The following is a 26,234-nucleotide window of genomic DNA, read 5'->3' as shown; positions in this document are numbered from 1 at the left end:
TTATCACTGCTTTCAAAGAACCAGTAGCCCTTCTTCCCTGCTGTACCCTTTCAAGCACTTCACCCTCCAAACCTCCATCCTTACTCATCACACTACCCAAGTACTTAAACGTACTCACATTTTCCAATTCCTCACCATCCAACCTTGCTGTATATTCACTAACTTCATCTCTCTCAAAGACCGTCACTTTACTCTTCCCTACATTCACCTTTAGATTCCGTTTCTTACACACTCTCTCAAACTCATCCACCAAGCCTTGCAGCTCCCCTTCGTCTTCACTCAACAACACAGTATCATCTGCAAACAACAGTACAGGGAGTTTCCAAACACTATCCTCTCTCACCAGGTCCACTCCAACATCCACTACCCTACCTTGTACCTCTTTTATTACCCCATCCATGTACAGATTAAACAACCATGGAGACATGACACATCCCTGTTTCAAACCAACTTTCAAAGAGAAAAATTCACTTAGTTCACCATTCACACGCACTGCAGCCTTCGCACCATAGTACATACTCTTCACAGCATTCAACAACTTCCCATCTACTCCATATATTCTTAACACTTTCCACAATCCTTGTCTATCCACCCTGTCATATGCTTTCTCCAAATCCATGAAAGCCACATACAATTTCTTTCCCTTCTCTAGAAACTTTTCCACTAAAGATCTAAGAATGTATATCTGATCTACACAACCTCTTCCCTTCCTAAAGCCTCCCTGTTCTTCTCCAACTAATTTCTCCGTTCTTTCTCTAACTCTGTCTATAAGTATCCTACCATACACTTTTCCTGTTATACTAAGAAGACAAATGCCCCTATGATTACCACACACTTCTTTTTCCCATTTTCCTTTGTACAAGGGAATAATTATACCTGACTTCCAATCCTCCGGGACTCTACCTTCCTCCCAGGCCAATCTGCACATCTTCCACATCCATTCTACTACTATCTCTCCCCCATGCTTCAGCATTTCACCACACACTCCATCAATTCCTGAGGCTTTCCCCGATTTAACTTTCTTCATTGCTTCCACAACTTCTATCCTACTGATTTCTTCCTGTCTTCTCACCTCCCTCCTTCTCCCAGCCATTCCCCAGCCACTTATACTCGCATTACTTCCATCCTCTACGTTCATCAATTCCTTAAAGTGTTCTCTCCATATGCTCACTTTTTCTCCCTTCTCCACTAGTAATCTACCATTTTTATCTTTCACTCCCCTGCTAACTTCACGTCCACCCTGTCTTACTCTTTCCACCTCTCTTCAGAACATTTTCTTACAGTCCCTCCACTTTACACTCAAATTCCTTCCAAATTCCTCATCCACTCTCTTCTTACTCTCGTACAGTATCTGCCTCCACTAATTACTCCACGCTGGGTAGAGGAGAAAAGAATACTTCCCCAATATCCCTGCCTGTCGTAAAAGGTGACTAAAAGGTGCTATTTTGTCTCCGGTCATAATGTCTTTTTCTTCTCTTCTGTCCTACTTCTCTTCTTGGCATTTCCGCGTTTCTTCCTGCATTTAGTTCCCTCTACTCCTACAAAGCCATATAACCTTATTATAACTTGATGCTAATTCTTCTTTATTCCTTCCTTCCATCTGAGAAAAATTATATATTGAACACAGGCATCTTTGACCCTCTCTCACCTGAATAAAATAATCACGTAAAAGTTGGAGTTGAATGCTAGAGTTCTCACCCTTCGTCTCTCTCTCTCTCTCTCTCTCTCTCTCTCTCTCTCTCTCTCTCAGTTATGGATCTATATACGCCTGGCAGTGGAGTTAACGTTCTCCCTGGGATAAAGTTGTTGTTCGTTCAGTTAGACGCGAAGGATCACATAGGGAGGTCACTCACTTCTCTCCTCGTCAGTCTCTTCTCATGTAAGTACCCAGTGATTTTTTGGTGCTCTCTCTCTCTCTCTCTCTCTCTCTCTCTCTCTCTCTCTCAATTAATCGTTCCAGCCTGGGGACGTCACATTTGTCTTCAGTAGATATTGTATGGCTTTGGAGGCGTTATCTGTATGTCTATAGCTATCTATCTGTCCATGCCTATCTATCTATGTTTATCTATCTGTCTATCTATCTGTCTCCGTCAATCTATTTATATATATCCATCTGTCTATATATCTATCTCCATCAATCTGTTTATCTGTCTGTTTATCTGTATCTATCTGTTTATCTATCTATCGATCCATCCATCCATCTATACATCTATCTATCAATCTATAGGCTATATCTACTGTATCTCTCTATCTTTCCTGAGTAGTAGTACATCGAGTGAGTGGATGGTGGTCGCCTTACAAAACCCCTTCACTACCAACTCTCTTCTAAGGGGACAGAAAAAGTCTAGAAATAGTAGAAAAAAACAAAAATACAAAGGCTCTTATTTCTCCTTTTATATGAACTTCGTAGCACCTCCTCCCTAGCGATTTATTTTTCACGTTACACTTTGAACATTCACGGGTATTGTTCTTTATATCTTTTTAACATCAACATCACATGCATCAGTAACTAGAAGATACCAGTGTGTCATAGGAAAATAAACCGCCTAGGAAAAGGAGTTACGTAAGGCTTGAAAGGGATTTAAGATGGCATGTGAGAGAACCTAGCACCTCTTCCTTAGCGATTTATTTTGCATATTACGGACTTTATACTCTCTTTCAGGTTTAGATCCTTACCGTCGACCTACCCTGCCTTAGTAGCATAGGAGAATATATTAAGATGTGCAAAATAAATCGCTAAGGGAGAGGTATTACGTAAGGTCCTGTGTTAAGCCAGAGATATGGGTTTATCATTGAAGGGATGATGGAGAGGGACGCCTTCATGTGTTGGCACTGATATAAGAGAGCCTTTTCACCGTCGGGTTATACAAACGTCCTTCACCTCTCTCCCTATCCCCTGAGAGGAAGATGGTGGACTGCAGAAGGGCGCTTTCAGCCTGCACTCCACTGGGTTTACATTTCAGATGAACCTGGGGCTACAACAACAACAGCTACAACCACTATTTCTATTACTACTACTACTACTACTACTACTACTACAGCTGCTACTACTACTTCTGCTGTTGCTACTACTATTGTTGCTTCTGTTACTACCATCACCACCACCACTACTACTTCTACTACAGCTACTATTACTGCCACTACTACTACCACTGTTACTACCACCACCACTTTTACAACTATTTCTACTACTACTACTACTACCACCACCACTACTACTACTATTACTATTACTTCAGGAAGAACTAAAAATAATGGAAGAATAAGCACCTCCTCGTTTATCTCGAGTTACTTTAATCTTAAGTTTGTTCGTAAATTTCGGTCTTCAGGGTACGATGGCCGGAAGGGAGATGCAGTTCCTTGCTCGTATTCTCGGTGATTCCCTGACAACTCTTCCTTACCGATTTATTTTTTGATAAGGCTAGCTAATATCGTTTTGTAAGGTATTAATGCTGAGTGCGATGATAAAAGATTGATTTACGTAACACAGTAGATGGCAAGATGTCATAAGCAAATAAATCGCTAAGGGAGAGGTGTTAGGGAGCTACCTTAAAAGACAAGAATATTTATGGCTTGTCAGTGCAATTTTTCTATACTCCACTCACTCTAACTGAAATGCGTGGGTTTGACCGCATCGATTCTCCGGAATATTCCGGAGAATACCGCAGTCTCCCCGACATCAAGGCGGACCAGGAGCAGTGGAGTCTGCCCTCAGAAATGCCGACACCCCCACTCGGACTCCCCCCACTCGGACTCCCCGGGGTAGCCGCCGCCAGCCACCACCACTCCGGGCAACAGCGGCATACGTCAGCCCGGGCCGTGCGCCCTTGTGAAACGCAACCACCGCGCCGCCGCCACCGTAGGAAAAAGACACTACCTTCGCGTGGCGGAATCACCGAGTTAGCTAGGGGTGGAGTCAGAAACTGTACTCCAGACAGCACCCCTAAGGTAGAGACGATCTATGGTCGCTCTAACAGTGGTAAGGTAGAGACGATGGTCGCTCCCCCCACAACAAGGTAGAGACGATCAATGGTCGTTCCCATAAAGAAAAGACAGAGACGATCTATGGTCGCTCACAACAAAATCAGGTAGAGACGATCAGTGGTCGCTCCCTGAAAGCTAAGGTAGAGACGATCGGCGGTCGCTCCCTCAGCACACTGGTAGAGACGATCAATGGTCGCTCCCATAAAGAAAAGACAGAGACGATCTATGGTCGCTCACAACAAAATCAGGTAGAGACGATCAACGGTCGCTCCCTGACAGCTAAGGTAGAGACGATCAGCGGTCGCTCCCTCAGCACACGGGTAGAGACGATCAATGGTCGCTCCCCTATAAAAAAGACAGAGACGATCTATGGTCGCTCACAACAAAATCAGGTAGAGACGATCAGTGGTCGCTCCCTGCAAGCTAAGGTAGAGACGATCAACGGTCGCTCCCTCAGCACCCCGGTAGAGACGATCGATGGTCGCTCCCAGGGTATAGTGAGGAGGAAAGACCTCCCTGTCTCCCCCGGCCTCTGTTCCCTGCGCGAGGCCCTTGAGAAGACCCACCTGTCGGGCCCCCGTGACAGCCGCTGCCGCAGTCCTTCCCTGCCGGCGCCCCTGCCCATAGGAGACCGCAGTCCGTCGCCTCTTCCGGCCCGCCCCAGGACACCCGGGCGAGACCTCACCACGCCCCCGCGACGCCGGGACCTGACCCAGAGGTTCCTAGCCCTCTTCGGCCCCAGTCCGGAGCCCAGTCCGGAAGCCCCTGGACGTGAGAGGACGCCCTAGTGAGTCGCCCCGCGCCCTCCCGGCTCGTCCTACCCTGGCGACACCCTCAGCCAACCGGATCATCGCCGAGGTAACGGTGTTTCTCTCTACCAGAGATACGAGGATCCGCAATTGTGAAGTAGGTTAAGTGTGACTCCTTTTTTTCTTAGAATAAGACTAGTGCAGTGATTTCATGTAATTTCCATTGGGGTAACCCAGGACATAATGCTACATTAACGGGTGAGAATAGGGGTAGAGACCCCAAGTGAAGATACGTGCGAGTATCATCCCGAGTTTACTAAGGACTTCTCTCTAGAGCCCAAGGAAAGGATAATACATCATTAGAGTGCTATTGGTTAAACTCTGAGTAATACAGTGGAATAGAATTTACGAGTGTTCCGACTTTGTTACGCGTTGGGAAGTGCGAGCCTACATAACCTACCAGAGAGATGTGTAGTATATAAGTTGTGCTGACGGAAATCTAGTGTTGCCAAACTACGAGGACCGCGAGTGATAACTGTACTCCCTTGTTCTGCACGCTATCCCTGAAAACCCTCCCCACTCCTCACCCACGCTCTTGAAGTCCAAATAAGAACCAGAGTTAATTATCAAAGAATTCTTGCCAATAGAAAACACCTAAACTCCCTTGTTAATATCGGGCCTCATTAAGTATTACTATAACTTCTCCCTCGCCGTTCTAAGTCACTCTCCGTGTCTCCCTACCCCCCCCCACCTCCTGGTAAATCACAACCCCCCCCCCTCTCTCCCCACCCGCGCTCCGCGCGCACGGGTATTTACTGTACTAAGATTTGTTGTATTGTCATTAATATCTAAGAAGCTAGTATCCTGCGAGATACACAATATTTTAAATAAGGTTTTGTATTGCTCTATATTGTGATGTAATGTCTGCTGAAATGTCTTGTGTCTAACTGAAATAATATACGTGTATGGTGTTGCCGAAAGTTTTTATGTCCTGCCTCTCTTCATTGCACTAGCTCCGGTCTCGAAAGAGGACCCCGCTCAGTGTTGAGTTGATTTGGAACGAGAGGTCGAGCCAAACTCTACTCAGCATTACACTAACCTGGCGGAGATTTTCGTCCTTTTCCAGCCTATTTCCCGTAGTTCAGGGACAGAAAAAGGCAGTACTACGACTCTACATTCTTTATCATGACGCTTCTTCGTCACTAGCACCCAGTTCTAGTGTTAATCTAGACATCTCAGCACTGAAGGACAATGACAATTTTACCTCCCCAGTTAAAGTGAAAAGGGCATAGTTTAGGTTAAGTTAGGCTGGGATAGGTTGGATTAAATTAGGGAAAGTTATAATAGATTAAGGTACATTAGGTTAGGGTGTTAGATGAGATTATATTGTTAGGTTTGGTTAGACTGGGTTAGATTAAATTAGATTAGGACTGGGTAGGGAAGCAGGCGACTGTGGACGGAATATCTGGTTTCAAACTGACCTTGAGGCAATCATGACTGAGGAAATGCTCAGGCTCCTCAGAGAATTAAGTAGGGTTTTTTTTTACTTGTTTAAATATTTGATTACTACTACTACTGCTACTATTACTACTATTATTACTACTAGTGCTACTGCTACTACTACTACTACTACTACTATTATTATTATTATTATTATCAATCCTGTGAGGTAAGATGGTGTAATTTTCGGCAAAGCCCCGCGTACCGGTGCGCTAGGCTCAGGCTGTGTGTGTGTATGTGTGTGCGTGTGTGTGTGTGCACGCTTTAGTCCTTCCTAGGCTTTATAATGGATATGAATGAAACTTCCCAGATGAGTTCGTCTGGTTACTCCAATTATTATTAATATATATATTTTTTTCATTATAAAGAACTTTCTAATCATGATTTTTAGGGGGCTACTCTCCTTCTCCAGTTTTAACATTTTCAGAAATACCGAAAGAATGCCATAGATATGACTTCGATATCATAGTATGCTTACAAGGGACTCTAATCCGTAATGCGATATTTAGGGAGCGTGACACCTCAGTGGCTGCTGGGGGGTCAGTCCCTCTCCCAGAAATAAAAAATGATCAGAAATGGGATTGTGAGCACGTGGATTTCAAAGACATCGGCATACATATTGCAGGACTGGGTAGGCAGTTTCCATGTTTTCGTTGAGGGCACAGGAAGACTCTACACGTCCCCTTTACTTATTTACATACACAGATCACAGAAGTTGTGGCGGGTAGGCGACGGTGTCATACATTATTAATTTATATTATTTATTTCCCCTAACAGTTAACAGAGAGCAGTATGGCGAGTGAGAGCACCAATGTAAACAACGGATTACTACAGCCGGGTCAAGTTATCAGGTACCGTATATAGAACAGTTCTTTTACGCTAACTTGGCCTACATCTTCACACTCCTGCAGCTTATTTTTCAAAGCTCATTGGTAGAAAAGGATACTACAACAGCTTTACATATTGTTCATAACACTTTTTCGTGACTAGCATCACATTCTAGCCCCAGTCTACTACAACTCAGCATTCAAGATGGAGAGATGGGAATTTTAGGCCAAGTTAGAGTAAACTGAATATACAAACTTTATTTAAACTGAACGGCCATATGATAACAAATTAAAAAGAAGATGGCTATTTTTCATTTCTATATGAAAATTTGGAACCGCAGAATAAAACTAATGTGCATGTCCTCTCTAAATCTTTGCTGACTGCACTCATAAAATGTGGGATGCAGGCTAATCGCACCTAATCAAAGGCGCGCCATAATTATCCGCCGGAAATTAAGGCTTGACTTATGATTTAAATACACGACCGTAAATTGGGTATAGGATCCTTTTATCAAAATCCTTTATAAATACTTGTCCAGGCTTTTATTGGGTCTAACTAAGAATCTTTATAAATACTTGCCCAGGCCTTTATTGTCCTATTAAGAATCTTTATAACTACGTGTCCAGGCCTTTATTGTGCCCTATTAAGATCTTTTATAATTACTTGCCCAGATCTTTATTGTGTCTTATTAAGATCCTTTATAAATACTTAAGGCCTCTAGTGAAATCTATATAATTACTCGTTCATGGGAAGGCAAGTGTGCAAGTCAGTTATAAAACGTACTTAGCCTTCTCTACACATGTTCTTGTCTTGAATTATCAGCAGGTCAAATTAGAAGCGAATTATTAGGCAGGTTGAAAGGTAAGGCAAGTAAATAGGCAGCGGTTCTATTCTTAGGTTTGTATTCCCATCGGTTAAGGTAGACCCCCCTAACACCTCTTCTTTAGCGATTTATTTTTCCTATATGGGTGGTTAATATACTTTTATACCTTCCTTATGCAGAGTATGGTGATATTGGAATGATTTATCCAACGCAGAGGAAGACTGTAAGGTGTAATAAGCAAAATAAATCGCTTGGGAAAAGGTGTTAGGGAGCTTTCTTAATTATAGCACCTTTTCCTAAGCGATTTGTTTTGTTGCTTACACCTTTGTCCTCTAATATCGCCATATTCTGCATAGATAACATACACATCGATATTAGCCAGCCTTATCCAAAAATTAATCGCTAAGGAAGAGGTGTTAGGGAGCCACCTTGCCTGACGACAATACAAGCTGGTGTCTCACTTTCACCCATGTTGACAGCCGCTTATGCAAACACGTACTTGTCATTGCTCCCGCCTCAGTTTGTTGTCGGAGATTGTTTTGGACGCGCGCGTGTTTCGATTCTTGGGTGGAAACACGTTAGTTAATTCCTGTGTACAACTTAATATGTCTGCCAGGTGAGCTAGGAAACTACTTTCAGTTCTATGATGTTATATAAGGAGTATGGGTGATGTGGAACCGAAACCAACAGGCGATGGTTTAGACACACTGTTATCCCCGTCAGTCCCGGTGGTATAATTTTCCTGCCATTCTTGTTAACTTCGCTTTGCACCGTTTATATAGATTCCATTATATTTTCATGCATCGGCCTTGGCCACCTAATGCCGACTCTCCATGCTGGTCGATCTCTGGCAGCCTCCCTATTCAATTCCTTATCCCTGAGTCACCCTATGACCTCGTACCAGGTCTTTTTCGGTCGGTCTCGGGCATCCCTATCTCCGACGTTCACACTTCTTACCTTCCACATCCTCCATCCTCTCCACACACCCAAACCGTCCTCATCGCAACACAAATACAATCCAGTCCCATCCTTCCTCTCATCTCTTCAATCGTAATCGTAGCCCCCACCCCGCCCCCAGGCCTCGCATTCAAGGAAGCGTCACACATCCATTTAATCCTTGTCAATTCTGTACATTTGAGCCTACGAAGATCCTCTTCCTTTGCTGCCCAGGTCTCACTACCATTCAGCATTACGCTCTTAACATCCCACATGAAGGTCCCACAGCACGAAGGGAGAGCCTTCTTATCGTCAGCCCTTACTAACTTCAGACGATTCTGTTTAAATTATAAGAGGCTTTTCGAACTACAGGCGGTACTTCATCATTACCTCCATTAATTGGAAGCTGTTACCTTTCTACAATGACCAGGAGATAGAAAAATACTTGTATATAATAAAGTCAGTGGATTCGAAGTTTTAATTACCCGCTTTGAACTTTAGCGATATACAGGATGGTCCATAAATAAGGCTCTTTTTCCACTCCGGCGGGGGAACGATATCAGCGTCTACCCTCCATTTATTCACTTACTCCCACTGCCACACCCACGCACACACCAACAGACTGAATCATCCCCGCAACATACAAGATACCGTCAAGGAGAATTTATTTACGGGCCTGTATGATGTTAGGAGGACGTATATGTCGGCCAAAGCATATCGCCAAATGAGGAATTATTTTCACACGACTCCAGCGACTTTTGTGTTTCTATTCTTCCTACCTCCAGACGATTTTTGTTCAGCTTAACATAGGCCTCTTGACCTCTTGTAGTGAAGGAGAATTTTCCCCTAACAAAACAAAATCGTCCAGAGATGATATAAAAACAAAATATGAAAGAAGTCAGTGGATTTAAGGGGTTACTCTTGCTATGTGTATACAACATGTCTACTTGTCTTAGTAAAATGAAAGCAAGCAATTTCCTCACTTGCTTTGCCTCTCTACTTTGCATCTTGTGAACCAGCCTCGTAATAACGTTATAAATAGCCTACTGTAGTTGCCCAGGCACGTACTCCTCTCATCAAGACCCTTAATAAATACTTTACCAGGCTTTAACAGTGGCTCCCAGTATCATCTTAAATACTTGCTCATGCTCCTAGTGGGTAAGATCTTTTATAACTACCAGATGACACCGTAAAAAAAATTAGTATCCATTATAGACACGTATCGTTAGTACAGTTTCTTTATAATTACATCCCCAGACCGCTAGTTGGTCCGGCTGAGGTCCCCGAACTGGTCAGCAGGATCTTCGGTCTCACCACGACCTCTGTCAAGGAACTGAATAGTTATGACGACAAGAACTTCCACATTCAAGTGAGTTGGATTTGTGTGTTTTGGTCTGGGATGGGTTAGGTTGGGTTACGGTATTTTTTTTTTTTTTTTTTTTTTTTTTTTTTTTATACTTATCGCATACCTTTGACATTTACCAGACACAAGTCAAGAGTGAGAACAGTGGAAATGAGTTATTTGAGAGGAGCCTGTGGAGTCACACAGAGAGACAGACTGACATATATGTGAAGGAGCATTGTGGTGTGGATGTGGATGTGATAGGAAGCATTAGGAGAAACACAGAGAGGTGGTTTGGCCATGTGGAGAGGATGAAGAGTGAGAGACTGACGGGGAGAGTGTATGTGAGTGAGGTGGAGGGGGAGAGAGGGAGGGAAAGGCCAAGGATGAGATGGAGGGATGGAGTGGAGAGGTATATGAGAGAGGGGGGTGTGAATTGGGAGCAGGGCAGTGAAATGGAGGGGGACAGGGTGACGTGGAGGCGATCTGTTTGTGGCCACCCCGTATAAGGGATTAAGGCGTCTGGCAATAGATAGATAATAAAACTCGGGGAAAAAAAAAAAAAGGGCTTGAGAACAGAAAAAATAAGAGTCTAACGTAAAATATGCCTAGATTACCGAAGAGGGATAAAAAGACGCAGGCAGAAGGATTCACTCTATCGGGTTGGGCTTGGCAGGGGTGGGAGGGGTTGGGTTGGACGTATGGTAGGCTGGGTTGGGCTTGGTTAGGCTGGATTGGGTTGAGTTGGGTTGCGGTAAATTGGGTATGGTTGCACGAGGTTAGTGTAGGTGGTACTTGAGAGAGAGAGAGAGAGAGAGAGAGAGAGAGAGAGAGAGAGAGAGAGAGAGAGAGAGAGAGACAGACAGACAGACAGAGACCAGTTGAATAACCTCATCTAAGCTTACTGAAATAGCTTGGAGATAATAAACTAGAAAACATATGCCATTAACTCCTAATTACCACAAGTGTTCAATAATTTACGTCTTAATTGGGTGCTTAAATGCACACCTTTGCCCTCGCCATTTTCAGCTTCTCCTGGCCAAGTTCGTTCTATTTATTTTCATATTTTTGTTACTGTTATTTTTTGGGGGGTTAGGAAGGAGCTGCTAGAGTCAAAGGGGTTGATGAGAGAGAGAGAGAGAGAGAGAGAGAGAGAGAGGTACGAGAGAAAACTACCCCTAAAAGCACCCATCACATCCTCAGGTATCGGACCACATAGAAAACCCTTACTTGGCCCAAGACACGAGTGCATCCGGCTATGTACTGAAGATCCTAAACTCACTGGACTCCCAGAATGAGGGTCTGGTGGAGGCGCAGAACCAAATGATGATATTTTTGGGTTCCAGGGGGTTCAACGTGCCTATTCCCGTCAAGAATATTAATGGAACCTACATGACTTTGGTGCAGCTTACTCCAGTTCAAGATTCTTTCATCGAGAATAATGGTAAGTGATTGTTTAGTGGGGTAAGGCGCTCTAGTCAGATGAAGCTCAGAAGGGTTTGTTTTCGAGGGTTGGGTGTAGTTACTTTCTCGCAAAATGACATTCAGTGCTAAAAGACTGGTTGCTCTTGCCTTATATTTAGTCTGATTAACCTAGCCCCGGCTCCCTACGCTCCTAATGAGGTAATAAGGGACTGGATGATGTATGGTTGGATGGATGAAGAGGCAATAAAGGACTCGATAATGGATTGATGGAAAATTGGATGAAGTTTTGAAGCGATTTTTTTTCCACAGTTGGATGATACAGGGAGGTGTTATTTCCCCGTGGTTGTCTAATATATATGCATGGTGTTATGAGAGAAATACAACGTAGGTCAGTGGATACTGGGGTGTCCTAATGAGAGAGGATTAGCTGTGGAAATTACTTGTGTTCTGTGTTCGAGAGGGTTTTAAGGTCCCTCGCCCTGTCAAGAATATTAGTCGAGACTACGAGACTTTGACGCATCATAATCCAGTTCAAAAATATGTCGTCAAAGCAACTGAATGACTATTGATGGCAGTAGAGTAGTGATATAGTAACAAACGGGCCAACAATGCCGAAATCTGGCAGCGCGAAATAATTTACTTAGTTAACCCTAAATTCCACTACCAAAGAAAATGCACAGTAAACATTAATATAAGAAAACGTAAAATATTCAAGGTAAACATACGTAATCCTGTAGATGTTAGTGGTGATGGAGTTTGTTTTTATCTGGTGGAATTGGACCATAGCCCCAAATTTAATGCTAAATCATGGTTCCGCGAAAATTTATTATTCTTGGTTAAGAAGTAGGAACAAGTCTCTTTGGTTAGTGTGTTTGTTAAGTTCTATCTTTCTATCTATCTATCTATAGCCCGACGCCCTAATCCGCAAAGGGTGGCCGCAGACAAAACGCCTCCAGGTAGCTCTGTCACCCACCATATGACTACCCTCCTCCCAGCTCACTCCCCCCTCCCTCATATACCTCTCAACTCCATCCCTCCACCTCATCCTCGGTCTACCCCTCCCTCTCCCTCCCTCCACCTCACCTACATACACCTTTCATTCTCTATTCTCTCCACATGCCCAAACCACCTCAGTGTATTTCTCCTAATCTTCTCAACCACATCCACATCCACCCTACAACGTTCTTCACTTCATTCGTCAACCTGTCCCTCCATGTCACTCCACATGCTCCTCTCAAGTAACTCATTTCCACTGCTCTCACTCTTGACTTGTTCCCCTCTTGCAAGGTCCACGCCTCGCTTCCATACGTCAGGGTAGGGATCTTAATACTCTCATGCAGTGACTTCTTAACTTCCATACTCACCTCCCTATTTCTCATCTTTGTTTTCGGTGAACCAACAACCTTCCTTCCCTGCTGTACCCTTTCACGCACTTCATCCCCCAGAGTTATTAAGTTACCTGATGAAATTGCGTCACCCCCACAACCTGAATGCCAAGTCACTGCTGCATGACAGACGATGAATGAGTCTCCTTCATTATAGTCAACGCCATCCTCCAATCTTGCTACAGCTTGTCATTAAGTGAACTGAACTGGATTAGGAGTTTTCGACAGGTTCGTAAAAAATCAATAGTTCCCTGCTTGGTATAATTTTATTTTAGCGTTATATTCTGATTTTTTAGTTAGAAATTTTTTCTCCAGATTCAGCGAAATACACTTACTGAGTACTGATACTGATAAATATGCAGTGGGGTTCTTGCTGCTCTATCCTGGTCATACCTGGTCCAGTTGAACTTTTGACCACATGTACTGTAACTACCTCTCTAGGTTCGTCTCATAGGTTCCCTACACAGTTATGTTGTGTCTGCGTCTTTGTATTGGTATAACGTATGCTGTTCACTAGTGTTCCATTATGTGAGTCAGTTATGTGGGCCTATCCTACAAGCAGGGGCACGTCATAACTGTCGCCCAACCCCGGTCTGTCTGGCCGAACAGACCCGTCAACCCCAGGTAAGCTACTGCCCCATGGGGCCGTCCACGAATAGATTATCAAGCAAATAACCCTTTAGCCAACAGTCTTGAGTCCCTACAAAAGTACGGGGGGGGGGGGTTGAAAACGCCTAAACGAGATGAATAGCGAATATAAAGAATGAAAAGAAAGGGGAGGGGGACTCCAAAACTGGAAATTACTCCTGTCACCATTAACCCTCTCGTGGTCGGAGCAGTTCCAGTATTCTGTTCTAGATAACACAGACGGCTTTATTGAGCTGACAATAAGTGATAGGAGCCAAATAAATCGCTACGACGTTTGTGCCAATGAAAATGCAACACAGTTAAATATACAGCGAAACGAACTATTCTCTTTTTCTCTGACTTGGCCTAAGCTTGCCATCGTTCCATCTTCAATTCTCAAACTATAACAAGAGATTTATAACAGAATATGATGCTAGTCACGAAGAAGTGCTATGAAAAGCATATGTCATAACCCTAACATATTTAGCCATCGAATTACATGAAGCTGCAAAAAGTCTAAAATCTAGGCCAAGTTGATGTGAAAGAACTATGAGGGTTAGAGGAGAGAGAACACAAACTGAGACGGCTAATATATCTGTTCCTTGATCCAGATTAAACTAAACTAAGCTTGAATATACCCAAGTAAGTCCAAATATGCAGTGAATCAACTAATCTTTGCTTCTTTTCAGTGATCGAGGTCAAGGCGGGGTGAACACATGCTAGATGAGCCTATACAATGTTCATTTTAACTAAATTTGCCATCTATCCAGTTTGAATGTTGTACTGTGACGTGAGATGAACAACTGAATATGGTGATAGTCACGAAGAAGTGCTGTGGAAAGGATGTAGGGCTGCAGGATGAAAATCTTTTAGTTAAAATGAATGAACTAAATTAACACACCTTCTTACGTACTTACCTACTTATTTCTAACTCATTAACTTATTGACTCACTTATAAAATGCTGAGACTAACCCATTTTTGTGTGATTGCAGTAAGTAATGATGAGAGGCGGAGTGAACACATGATAAGGCTACTAACATTCGTCCCAGGCAAGACCCAACATCATGTACCTCAAACACCGACCCTGGCCTTTGAGAGTGGCGTCTGTATTGCTCGTATGAACAACCAACTCAAGGTACATAATATACACCATACATACAGCTTAATCGACACAACCATCCATTCACTTCATGTAGCCAAACCAGAGAGCAATCGGAGTGCATACCTCTGCCAACTCCAACTGAGTTTATGATTTACTATTGTACTTCTTCTTTCCCATCAGATTAATATTCTTACGGTTTCCCATAGTCCATTACGTCTACTGTTTTAGTCTGCCCTGATACTTCCACCATTGTCAATAACAAGTATTATTTATTCCTGCATCCGGAACCAAATTCACCTGAATGTCTAATTATCTGTTCCTTGACCCACTCTCCACCTATCCAACAAATTACACTGAAATTCGATAACAACTTTTTGAGATATCTTGTACACAGACACAGAAGATTGCATAATCTTCCTCCAAATTCGTTGGCGGAGGTATTAATGAGAGAGTGAGCAGTGTCTTTCGAAACCCTAAATTACAAAGCTTTATCAACAGAGCCAAATTAAGTCGATTAGGGAGCTCCTTACATGTATTTCTTTCTTTCTTTTTTTCACTGTTGCAATGGGGGTGGGAGCAAGTTGGCAGTAATGAAAGAAGAGGAGGTTCCAACTTCTAGGATCTGCCACTGTAGTAACATACACGGTTGTTTATGCAAAACAGTAGTAGTAGTAGTAGTAGTAGTAGTAGCTGAGTAGTAGTAGTAGTTGTAGCAGTAGTAGTAATTGTAGTAGTAGTGGTAGTGGTAGTAGTAGTAACAACAACTCTTGATCAAGCCCTGAGGTTACATCCAGTCTCATTTTTCTGTGTCAGGATTTCCACAACGAACACCTGAAGCAGAGGACCTCTATCTGGAGTCTGGACAGCACCCCCAAACTGTCCCAGTTTGTTTATGCCGTACAAGATGCAGACAACAGGCGGCTTATATACGAAATCCTGAAGGCATGGGATGAAACCGTGGCTCCAGTGTTCCCTGCGTTAGAGAAAGGTGGGATTTATCAAGGTATTTGTTTTTAGACTGGTTTTCTTTACGCCTTCCAGTTGGCAGACCTTAGGCGAATTATGCATCAAATACTGGAGACGTTGGTTGGATCAGTAACATCTGTATTGGCTGAACTGGAGATACTAAGAGGTTATTTAGGTATCAGTTGTTAGAGACTGATAAAGTTGTACTACTGTTATTGCCTGAACGTGCGAGAAACAGGAGATTATAAAATTGTTATCATAGTTATTAGGGAATACTACTATTTTACAGTCTTTCCCTAACGTTTCTTCATAATTAGCACCTTAATCTAGTGTTAGTTTCTTGTTACAGCATTCAAGATAAAGAGATGCAGGTTCAGGCCAAATTAAAGCTGCCAAAGTATAATGTAAAAGATTAATATGGCACCAGACTTTAAAGACCCCACGTCACCTGATCTCCATTGCACTCTGATTATTGGATTATTGTATATTACTGTAGAAGAAATGGTTACTGTATTATATTTGTTCCTACAGGTTTCATACATGGTGACTTCAATGACCATAACATCCTCGTGGCACCAGACCCTAATGATCCAACGTTACATCACATCAGTGGAATTCTAGACTTCGGTGACATCCAATACACGTGCTTTGTGTTCGAGTTGGGCATCACCATTATGTACCAGATGGTGATGGCGAAGGTGGAAGAGGCGATGGAAGTTGGCAGAAGTGTTGTGGCAGGGTATCTAACTCAGCGACAAATTACACCGCAGGAGTGGGATGTTTTGAAGGTAACGTAACTTGTGATTTGATATCGTGAATTAAGTTTTGTGGTGATGGCAAGGGAAGCAGTATAAGTTAGCAGATATGTTGTGGCTGGTTACCTCACTCACCGACAAGTTACGATTCTGCAGTGGGTTGAGAGGGCAACGGCTTTTAATTCAGTGATGTTTCTTCACTTTTTTTCTCTCTTACCATTCACACTCCTTTTTTACTTAAACTTCCCTTCTGCAAAGCTAGTTTATGCTACCATGTTAATGCTTATCCACGTACCTTACAGCACACAAGGCTTACCCACACCAATCCACTCACACCACGCCTGCTCACACCACATCCACCCACACTTCACCTACCCACACCACACTTGCCCTAACCATACCACACCTCCTTTACCCACATCATACCTACTCACACCATACCACACCACATCACACTCACCCTACCTACACCAGACGATAAAACTAAGATGTGTCCTACTGTATTTTTCCTACCTCCAGACCAACTCATGTCGTTATTTATATCTCGCCAACAGGAGTGCGTGTGTGCCCGGTTCGCTCAGAGTGTGGTGATTGGTGAGTATAGCTACCAACAGGACCCCGGCAACCACTACTTGTTATCCACGGCGAAACAGGGCTGGGCCATCCTTAAAGCCTTATGGAACATCCCCAAGGATCAGGTTCTGGCCAGCTGGAGGACCACCATCGAGGAGTGTCAGAATTAGCCAAGGTGGAGGGGGACTATCAAGGGTGAGGTTACTGCCAGCTGGAAGGCCACCATTGATGAGTGTCAGAATTAGCCAAGGTGGAGGGGGACTTTCAAGGATGACCTTATTCCCAGCTGGAGGTCCATCGTCGAAGAGCATCAAAATTAACTAAGGTGGAGGGGGACTATCAAGGATTAGGTCAATAACAGGTGGAAAGAGACAGTGGTGGTGTATCAGAGACTATCAAGGACCAGGTCATTGCTAAGTGGAAGGGGACTGTCAAGGAATATCGAACTAGCAGTGTTGGAGTATGTGGTTGTAGCAGCTGTATTTAAATGGCAAAAGTAAAATGCTGAGAAATATATGAAATTCAAGCATAGCGGATACAGCTGCATTTTTAACGTGGAGAAATAAAGTGTTAAAAGATATAATAGAACTAACCAGTGGAGTATGTGGTTAAGTAGCTGTGATGACATGAAAGGAATAAAAATGTTCAAAGATGTATGGAGTGTATGACGTGTGTATGAGAATTAGGCATTGTGGAGTACTTTGTATGGATGTGACAGCAGTATTAACATAGGGATCTAAAAACTGCTGAAATACGTATGATAGGTAAGCTTAGTTGAATGCGTTTTGTATCAGCATTGAAGAAATACATTGTTGAAGGCTTGTGCTGCTCATTGTCAAACCTTTTCCTTTCTTTTCTTTTATTTTTTAGGTGATGTGGACGGAGATCCGATGACATATTTTATTAGTTTATTCTCGTTACTCTGAAATTATTTTAGTCATGTAAAAAAAAAAAAAAGGCCATCTGGTAGTGAAGGGGTTAATGAAGGCTGTTTCTAAATCCTCCATCTCGAAAAGTCTCAGATGAGTTGGTTAAAATTCTTCGGAGATGGCAAGAATAAAATTAAAGGTGCGTCATCATAGTGAAAATATTGTTATTGCTGTTGCTGTGACCCCAAGCTCGTCTGAATGTGAACCCAGTGGACTGCAGGCCGAAGTTGCTTCTCTCGGGCAGTCCACCATCCTCTTTTCGTGGGGTAGGGAGGAAGTTTAGGGACGCTCCACTGCCTGGTTATATGGCTGCCACCACATGAAGGCGCCCCTCTCCAGCATCCTTGAAGAGATATTATACCTTCTTTAGTTTGACATAAGACAGCCATATTCTGTCTTCAAATTACCACTAGAATGGGTTGCTATAGTCAAGAAGAGGTGCCGTGGAAAGGATGTAGAGCCATAGCATTATTTTTTTTTTCTCCACTAATAGCCACATGCTTGAATCAACCTATACGCTCAAATAAATTGTGGAATCATATTTGTAGTGTTGGGAGGAGGATGGTAACTTCTCCAGTGACAGCAGTAACTAGGACAAGATTTTTTTTTTTTTTCTACCTCACTGCTGTCGACTCTACAGATCAGCATTTGCCCTTCAGCCTCTCTTACCTATGCGTAATGCTGCGTGGAGAAGAGTATCTGCCTCAGTGACATGTATTATTTCCTAATCAATGAGATCTTTCTAGCCTTCTTGGTCTCGACTCCGCAGATCAGCAATTGACCTTCAAGACCCCCCAGACACGGGCAGTAAGTGCCTAGAGTCCATCTATATACTCGTGTGTATAATATGTAGATAGATAGATAGATATAGATACTTCCAAATATATATAAATAGATATATTGATAGATAGACAGTTAGGTAGGTAGATAATCTAACAAACACACCCACTGCTCTCTCTCGAAAAAAATTACCCCACCACCTGTCACCATCTGAAGAGCAGCAAAGCGCTTCATCCTTGATCACTTGCTGTAGCCGAAATATTGAAATACAGCATTAATGAAACTTGAAAAAGACCTCAGTTTTTTTCGCTTTTAGTTACGTACTAATTGAAGGTACAATAAGGTGACCTATTGTCATAGCGACTTACTTATTTTAGTTCTTCACGTAGCCGAAACCGAAGCAGTAATCACTATCATAACAAAAACACAGCTGAGCTGACAAACCTGAGGGCAGTATGGCGGGGGATGAATATTTTGCGTCAAAGGGATCTCTTAAACTGAAGGGAGTATCTGACACGGGACTCAAAAAGTAAGTGTCTGAAAGTTAAGGCTACTGCCAACGTTAAGTTCCCCCAAGCTAGTCCTAATCCTCTTTCGTATTTTGGAGTATTGAAGGTTGCGAAAGGTGCAGCGTTTTGGAAGGTCAAGTAACGCAATTTTGTGGTAACTACAGTGGCAAGCCAGATGGCTTCGTGTAATCCAGGAAGCCTTTTACTGCATTGAATTAAGCCGTATAACCGATGAACAAATCTTTGGTGCTAGTTTAAGAGACCACAAGGTTTAACATCAGAAGGGTGAATGGTTTTGCGTTATTGCTTACATTATGCTAATCATGGGTAAGCTGCTAGTTACTTTTGCCATATCTTAAATGTCTGAACTAAGTATCTAGTCTTGCATGAACCCCCTGTAGTCCTAATGAGGCAGTAAAAGACTGAATATTGAAAAGATGGAAATCCAGGAGAGCTCTGATGCATAGCCTAAAGCACAGTGTATCATATATATAATGTTTTGTTTCTATTATCGTTTCAACCCCTAGTGGAATTCATTATTTTTCTCTTCTCCAATGGAGAGTTCTCCCAGTGACAAGAATTTTGAGTACTAGTTACTTCAATTAGTACAGCACAGACTCATAAAGGTTAGGTTGGATTGGTTTGGTTAGGGTAGGTTGAAAATAATAAAGTGAGATTAGGGGCTTAAATGATAATTTTACCATTGTTTTTTACTGTGTAAAATATAACCAGACTACAAAGTAATTGGTGAGAAAAATTTTGAAATGCATAATTTTGAAGTTGCTAATTGTAGAGCCTCACATATTTAACTTGCAAACCAAGCTTAATAAGACCTGACTGGGAATGCAACATTTTTCAGTTGTAACTCGAAATTTGATAATTTCATGTTGGCATCCCCTTCACTCTCATCTTAAATGTCGAGACCAACTGCCTAGCCCTGGGCTCCTACGCTCCTCATGGGGCAATGTAAGTTTGGATGATGGATGGATGGATGGATCTTTAAAAAAAAAAAATTCTTGAACTTTCTTCCAGTTGAATCAAAATTTTAAGTGTGTTCATAAGGAGAATATTGAATTTCATGTGGTATTCATACCAGTAATATTTTTTTACAACATGTAGTTAACCACAACACTGCAGTGACATATGTGTTTATTTCACTTTGATTTTGAGAGTTTTCAAGTTAGAGGTGTTTGATGTAACCTTCACTGACCTTGGTAATACAAGAGGTCTTTCCCAAACTGAATGAAATTGTCAAGGAACAGCAAAAATAAATAACAAAAAGATATCCATAGTCTGAATGGTTTATGCCTATCTGTGATCAGACTCCAAGGGCACCAGTCTTGTGTGCAACAGTCTTAAATTATTGAGAAAATGGGCAGGATTAGAAGGTACCATAGGGAGAAATTGTAGGGTAAAGCATACATTATTACATTCCCTGTTTTACAGTTAGGCCTTACTGCAAGTTGCCTTTCATTACTCCTACTTCCACATTAAATTACCATACATTACAGAATATTGCCTATTAATTTCCCTCGATATGTGTAAAGCTAAACTGTCATTCTCATCAGTTATATGGAACAGACGTGATATTTTGGAAGGTCTGCCTGCCTTACAATCATTACCACCTGTACCGTAGTTTAATAAGCTGTTCATGCATTTTTTTCACTCCACAGGAAAAAGAAGAAGAAGAAGAAGGATTTGGAGAAGCAGATGGAAGCCAGCATACGGCGAGAGGAAGAAGTCACCAGTGACGATGAAAAGGAAACCCCAGTGTTGGCTGAACGCAGACACACTGAGGCTGAGCGCAGGTTCAAGGAGCGCCAGAGGAAAATGGTTAGTTGACATATACTGTTGATATAACTTTGTGATGGTACAAAAGAGGGACACCTTCACTTGGTGGCACTAGTATAGCAGAGCAGCCCTGTTTTCTGGTTATATAAACTTTCCTCACCTCCCCCCATCGCTGGATAGGAGGCTGGCGGACTGTAGAAAAAAAGTCAATTTCAGCCCCTTAGCCCTCCTGATTCATATGCAGATGAGTCTGGGCCCAGCAACAACACTTGGGTCACATAAAAAAAATGCCGGAGAAGAATGGTCAGTTGAGTTTTAGTGGTGATGTGCACCTGTGAGCTACTCAATATAGTTGGTGCTTACCCTCTACCCCTTGTCCCTTATTGAAAGAAAGTCATAGCTGTGGTTTCACAGCAAATAAGGCCCTGTTGTTGTAGTTTGAAGCTTTTGTAGACTGCACAAGTAACTGTCTTTACAAACTGTTCTTCATGCAATCATCAGCCACCTCAAATGGACAACATTATTTCAATCTGTGTAATAGCTTGGCTACCAGGTATGATATCCCTTCAGCCAGGCATGAAACTTTTCATGTGATACATACACCTCCAAATAATAAGATAATCATGCTAATCACACACTTTGTGTGACTGTAAGAAATTGTTTTAGGATGATGAAATTATTTTGTATGTGCTGGTGAGGCATAGCCCATATTACAGGGATATAACTGGTGTGTATATGGCTCATATTGTATATGTTGATGGTTATATTTGTGAGATGCAGCCAGGATTACAGGGACTTGAATTATCTGAGTCTGGCCCATTATGTACCAGTATGTGCTGATGGTTGTGCATATGGGGTGATGATGATGATGACTAACTGACATCATAATTTGACCCACAGGAAGCTGACAGGATCTTAAAGAAAGCCAACAAGACCCACAAGGAGAAGGTTGAGGAGTTTAATCGCCACCTAGATTCCCTCACTGAGCACTTCGACATACCTAAAGTGTCCTGGACCAAGTGAACTGTGTTACTCATCTTGTACTGTAGTTATAGTAAGTATTAACAGCTATTTGTATTATCTGCATCATTGATCTTATTTGCACAGTAAGCATTACCACAGTGATTATTTTGGTGTCTCTGGATGTACTTTGCTGTTGTGGTCCCAGGTGTATCTGAAATGTGAACCTGATAAACTGCAGTTGCTCATCTGCAGTCCATTATCCTCCATTTGAGGAATAGGGAAATAATTAAGAGACATTTGTAAAACCAGACAGCTAAGCCATCTGGTTATATTGATGCTACCACAAGGGGACATCCATATCGAGCACTGGATGAACATACTGATCTTATACTTACAGTAAGTATCAATACAGTGTGCTTGCAGAAACTCTGAAGTGTTTACAGACAGTCCTTGTTGTAAGTCAGGGACAAGTTCCAGAATATTACAACTTATTCATACACCATGTACTGTACATTGATGGAAACTGGCAAATCAGCTTTGTAGGTAGGAGCGCTGGTTTAACAGGCTTTTTTTTAGTACTATTATTACTTTGAACAATACAGCAGTAAGGAACATTTAAAAGATGGCTTAAATTATCATTTACTATGTCTTTTTGTGGATGGTCAGAAAAAAATGAATTATGGGTAATGGTAGGTCATCATTAAAGGTATTGTACAGTACCTTTCTTAACTTTTCTTCCTAGTTAATTGCACAGTACATAATGATGAAAGTTTTAACATTCTGTTGCTACATATAAAACATCTCACAATTTACAGAATTAGTTGTAAGAAAAACTGAAATAACTTAAAGCCCATCCCTGACATATTCAGTAGTGTAGTGACACATGTGTGTATTGATCTCATACTTACAGTGTGTACAGTGTAAGACACAACTCTGTTCCTGAAATCTGGTGAAAACGTGCCGTGAAGGACGAACATTACGGTACTCGCTTCCTGACGTGATCGGAACAGTTGGTACTGGTGTCTGAGGAAACTTTACAGTTTCTCCAGTGACTCTGCCATGGAATGTTGACAATGGTTCAGCATGACTGCTGACCTCTGCCACCTGCGACAATGTGGATGTGGCAAGCCTTCCATTATGTTTCGTCAGTTGTAATTATACATTGGACAAAAGCAGGAACAGAGTTGTGTCTCATAATGTACAGGATTGCTGTTACCCCTTTTATTATGAGGATATCTTTGTGCATTATTCGTACTACTTATCTCTATGCTTAATTCTTGCTGCCAGTGGACAATTCAGCATGAGGACAGACATGTGGTTGTAAAGGGGTTAATCACTTGAGGCTGGTGATGTGTTTTATTCATTGCTGCTTCCAGGTTATTTTGTTTAGATATGGGAAGACCTCTTGTAGAGTATGACAGTTGACAGGAGACCATAATCTGTGTTTTCACTGTCAGGTGATGTGTGTAGGGTTGATTATGACAGGAAAGAGGAGACCATAGCTGTGTTGTTGTACAATTGCCAGTTATGTGTGAGGGCTAGATTATGCTTGTTGACAGGATATATAACATATCTGTGTTGACATTATCATATGATGTGTGTGGAATAGATTATGACAATTAAATGGAGATGGGAGACCATAGTTGTGTCACCAGTGTAACCCAGTCATGACTGCTTCCTCCAGCCTCGCTCACCAAATACACTGTAGCACTGAGGAGTTCTTCTTTGCATGGCGATAAAAATGCCAGTTTAATACATAATGTCCTTAAGGTTTTCACAGTAAATAGCAACTGTTGGATTGAAAGATAAATATCAGTTATTTCATATATATGTATATCATTTCAGAAATATACTATTTTGATCCAAAATTAAATTTTTTGGGCTTGTAAAATGTTTATATTAACTGTGCAATAGTAATTTCTGTATGGAAACTATTTACTACACTGGGTGGTAACCATATAACCAAATTTTGGCGCCTGGTGGTTTAGTGGGTAATTGCGGCGCTCCAGTCGGATAGAGCTGGTGAAGGTTTATATCCAAGGGGTGGTTGGGGTTTATTGCTCACGTAATGCCACTCAGGGATGAGTGAGGCTGGTCACTCTCATCTTAAATGCCAGGACCAACTTGCCTAGCCCTGGGCTCTTATGCTGCTCATGGGGCAACATAATACTGAATGATGAATGGATGGATGGAACATTTTCATATTTAGCTACACATCACTACAAGGCATTAGAAGTACCACTGCAATATCCTGCCAAGAAATCTCACAAATACATTTCTTGTTGTCTTACCTTGTGTCTGCTATACGAAGACCCGTCTATTACCTACAGTGGCTTTTCTATTTTTTCTGCAGAGGAGGGGAATGGCCAGGGAGAGGAGCAGCTCATAGTGGAGAAGGTGGCAACTCTTATGGTCAAATTCTCGATGACATACTTGTAGGAAGCTTCATAGCACAAAGAAATCATCAAAACCAGGCTTTGTTCAGTCAGCCTTTCCCAACCCTATCCCCATGGTTCACACTTCTCACTTTCTGCACCCAATTATCCTTCATCCTCTCCACATGCCCAGACCATCTCAGTGTACCCTTCCTCAACGCAACACCATCAATGTACTCCAATCCCATCCTTCCTGTCAACTATATCAGTGTAATCCTAGCCCCCCATGGCCTTGCATTCAAGGATGCACTGCACATTCACTTAATCGTTGTCATTTCTGTATGTTTTGAGTCTACGAAAATCCTCATCCTTTGCTGCCCAGGTCTTGCTACCGTACAGCATTATGCTCTTGACACATGCTTTTTAAAATCAAGTACCGTATTCTTGATGTTCATATCAATAAACTTTGAAATAAAACAGCCTAAGAGATCTTTGTATAAACCCAATTACAGTAAGTATAATACTAAGAATATGGGAAATTAATAACTCCAGTTTGTTTTCCTTGTTTCTTTGATTATATATGCAAACTTGCTCTTTCAAATAATGCTCAAACTCTCTCTCTCTCTCTCTCTCTCTCTCTCTCTCTCTCAACTTTGGCCCAGATTTTTGTCTTTTAGCAGTTTGTTTCCCATAGTTCAGTAACAGAACAAGACAATGCTACAACTCAGCACACTTTCCATGGCACTTCTTCGTGACTAGCAGCATATTATAGTATTAATCTGTTGTTATGGTTCACCAGTCAAGGTAGAGAGATGGCAGTTTTAGGTCAAGTTGGAGTTGTTCATCAACCCAGTTCTGTCAAGCCAAGAAGACCCATCAACCACAGACAAGCAACTGCTGTTCCAGGATCATCCTGTGCAGTGAACCGATATTTCCATGTGGTTAACAGTGCCCTGCAATAGTGAGTCTGGGGGAGTAAAGTGATGAGGTATGGCTCCTGGATGGATGCTGCTTTTGCGCTTCCCAATCCAGTTTGCAGGGGCACCATAATAGGCTCCACATCACCCTGTTATTTGGTTACATGGTTACCATCCAGCATTGTAATGGTTTCCTGGGTTGTAGGAAAACATTAGGCTTGACATTCAGTGTAGAGCCACTTGAAGTGGAAAGAAGAGTAATAAAAAGTGACAGGAAGGAAAGGGAGAAATAGGAAGTAAGGAGAGCAGACACAGAAACAGAATGATAGGGGTGAAAGAAGACTTAGGCAGCACTACATCAATTGAGTGGTTGGTGGTAGTAGTAGTAGTAGTTGTTCTCTAGGCAGTCTGGCTGAAAAGCTCTCGAGTCCCTAAGGAAGGTCACAACTGAGACCGGGCATTCCCACAGAGCTCTCAAGGAGTGCATGTTGTGTTGTTGGTGCAGGCGATTGTGTGCAATGCAGTCTTCCTTAATGTGCTTGATAGTACGGGGTGCTGTGTTGCATCCTGGACAGGCATCAGCGACCGAGTCATCCAGCCTCTTCTGATAAGAGGGCTGGATGATGCCCACATCTCAGCCTAGCCAGGTGGACTTTGTCCTCACAAGGATGGTAGGATTCAGAAAGGTGGATATCAAGAGGCCGTGTATGCAGCTGTGTGTTGTCTTTGAGTGACTAAATGGAGCAGTGAGTGATTTGAACATGGATATGCTTCTGGAAGCTGGTTTGGGGTGGGTGAGGGAGGAGAGATGACAGTATTAGTGTATGATATCGTGTGCTGGGTGTTGCTTTGATGTTCCTTGGTGTGTGTGGATTTGCTGCCATGTAATGTTGTGGATGGTGTGGGTTTGTGGATGCTGTGGCAAGAATTTGTGTGCCTGTCATGTCTAGATGAACCTTGACTTTGAGGACTTT

At 42.4% G+C, this 26,234-nt stretch overlaps 2 protein-coding genes across 2 annotated transcripts; both read left to right on the top strand.

The window, feature by feature from the left end:
* Positions 1 to 1,843: 1,843 nt before the first annotated feature.
* On the top strand, positions 1,844 to 17,778 carry LOC145413359 (hydroxylysine kinase). The gene is made up of 8 exons (XM_080283040.1): positions 1,844 to 1,879; positions 7,011 to 7,084; positions 10,078 to 10,189; positions 11,366 to 11,606; positions 14,593 to 14,735; positions 15,516 to 15,690; positions 16,200 to 16,456; positions 16,978 to 17,778. Exons 2-8 carry the CDS (start codon positions 7,026 to 7,028, stop codon positions 17,164 to 17,166), a joined length of 1,176 nt encoding a protein of 391 aa, XP_080139166.1. The 5' UTR covers positions 1,844 to 1,879; positions 7,011 to 7,025; the 3' UTR covers positions 17,167 to 17,778.
* A 1,352-nt stretch (positions 17,779 to 19,130) lies between these two features.
* Positions 19,131 to 24,817, top strand: LOC145413328 (protein FAM32A). The gene is made up of 4 exons (XM_080283033.1): positions 19,131 to 19,234; positions 20,888 to 21,047; positions 21,906 to 22,059; positions 24,322 to 24,817. Exons 1-3 carry the CDS (start codon positions 19,161 to 19,163, stop codon positions 22,026 to 22,028), a joined length of 357 nt encoding a protein of 118 aa, XP_080139159.1. The 5' UTR covers positions 19,131 to 19,160; the 3' UTR covers positions 22,029 to 22,059; positions 24,322 to 24,817.
* Positions 24,818 to 26,234: the final 1,417 nt, after the last annotated feature.

This window comes from Coenobita brevimanus, chromosome 12, assembly GCF_032717465.1.
Source record: "Coenobita brevimanus isolate Jiangsu-jjx chromosome 12, ASM3271746v2, whole genome shotgun sequence".
NCBI lineage: Eukaryota > Metazoa > Arthropoda > Malacostraca > Decapoda > Coenobitidae > Coenobita > Coenobita brevimanus.
The sequence above is the reverse complement of the archived record's forward strand: the minus strand, read 5'-3'. Positions and strand labels throughout refer to the sequence as shown.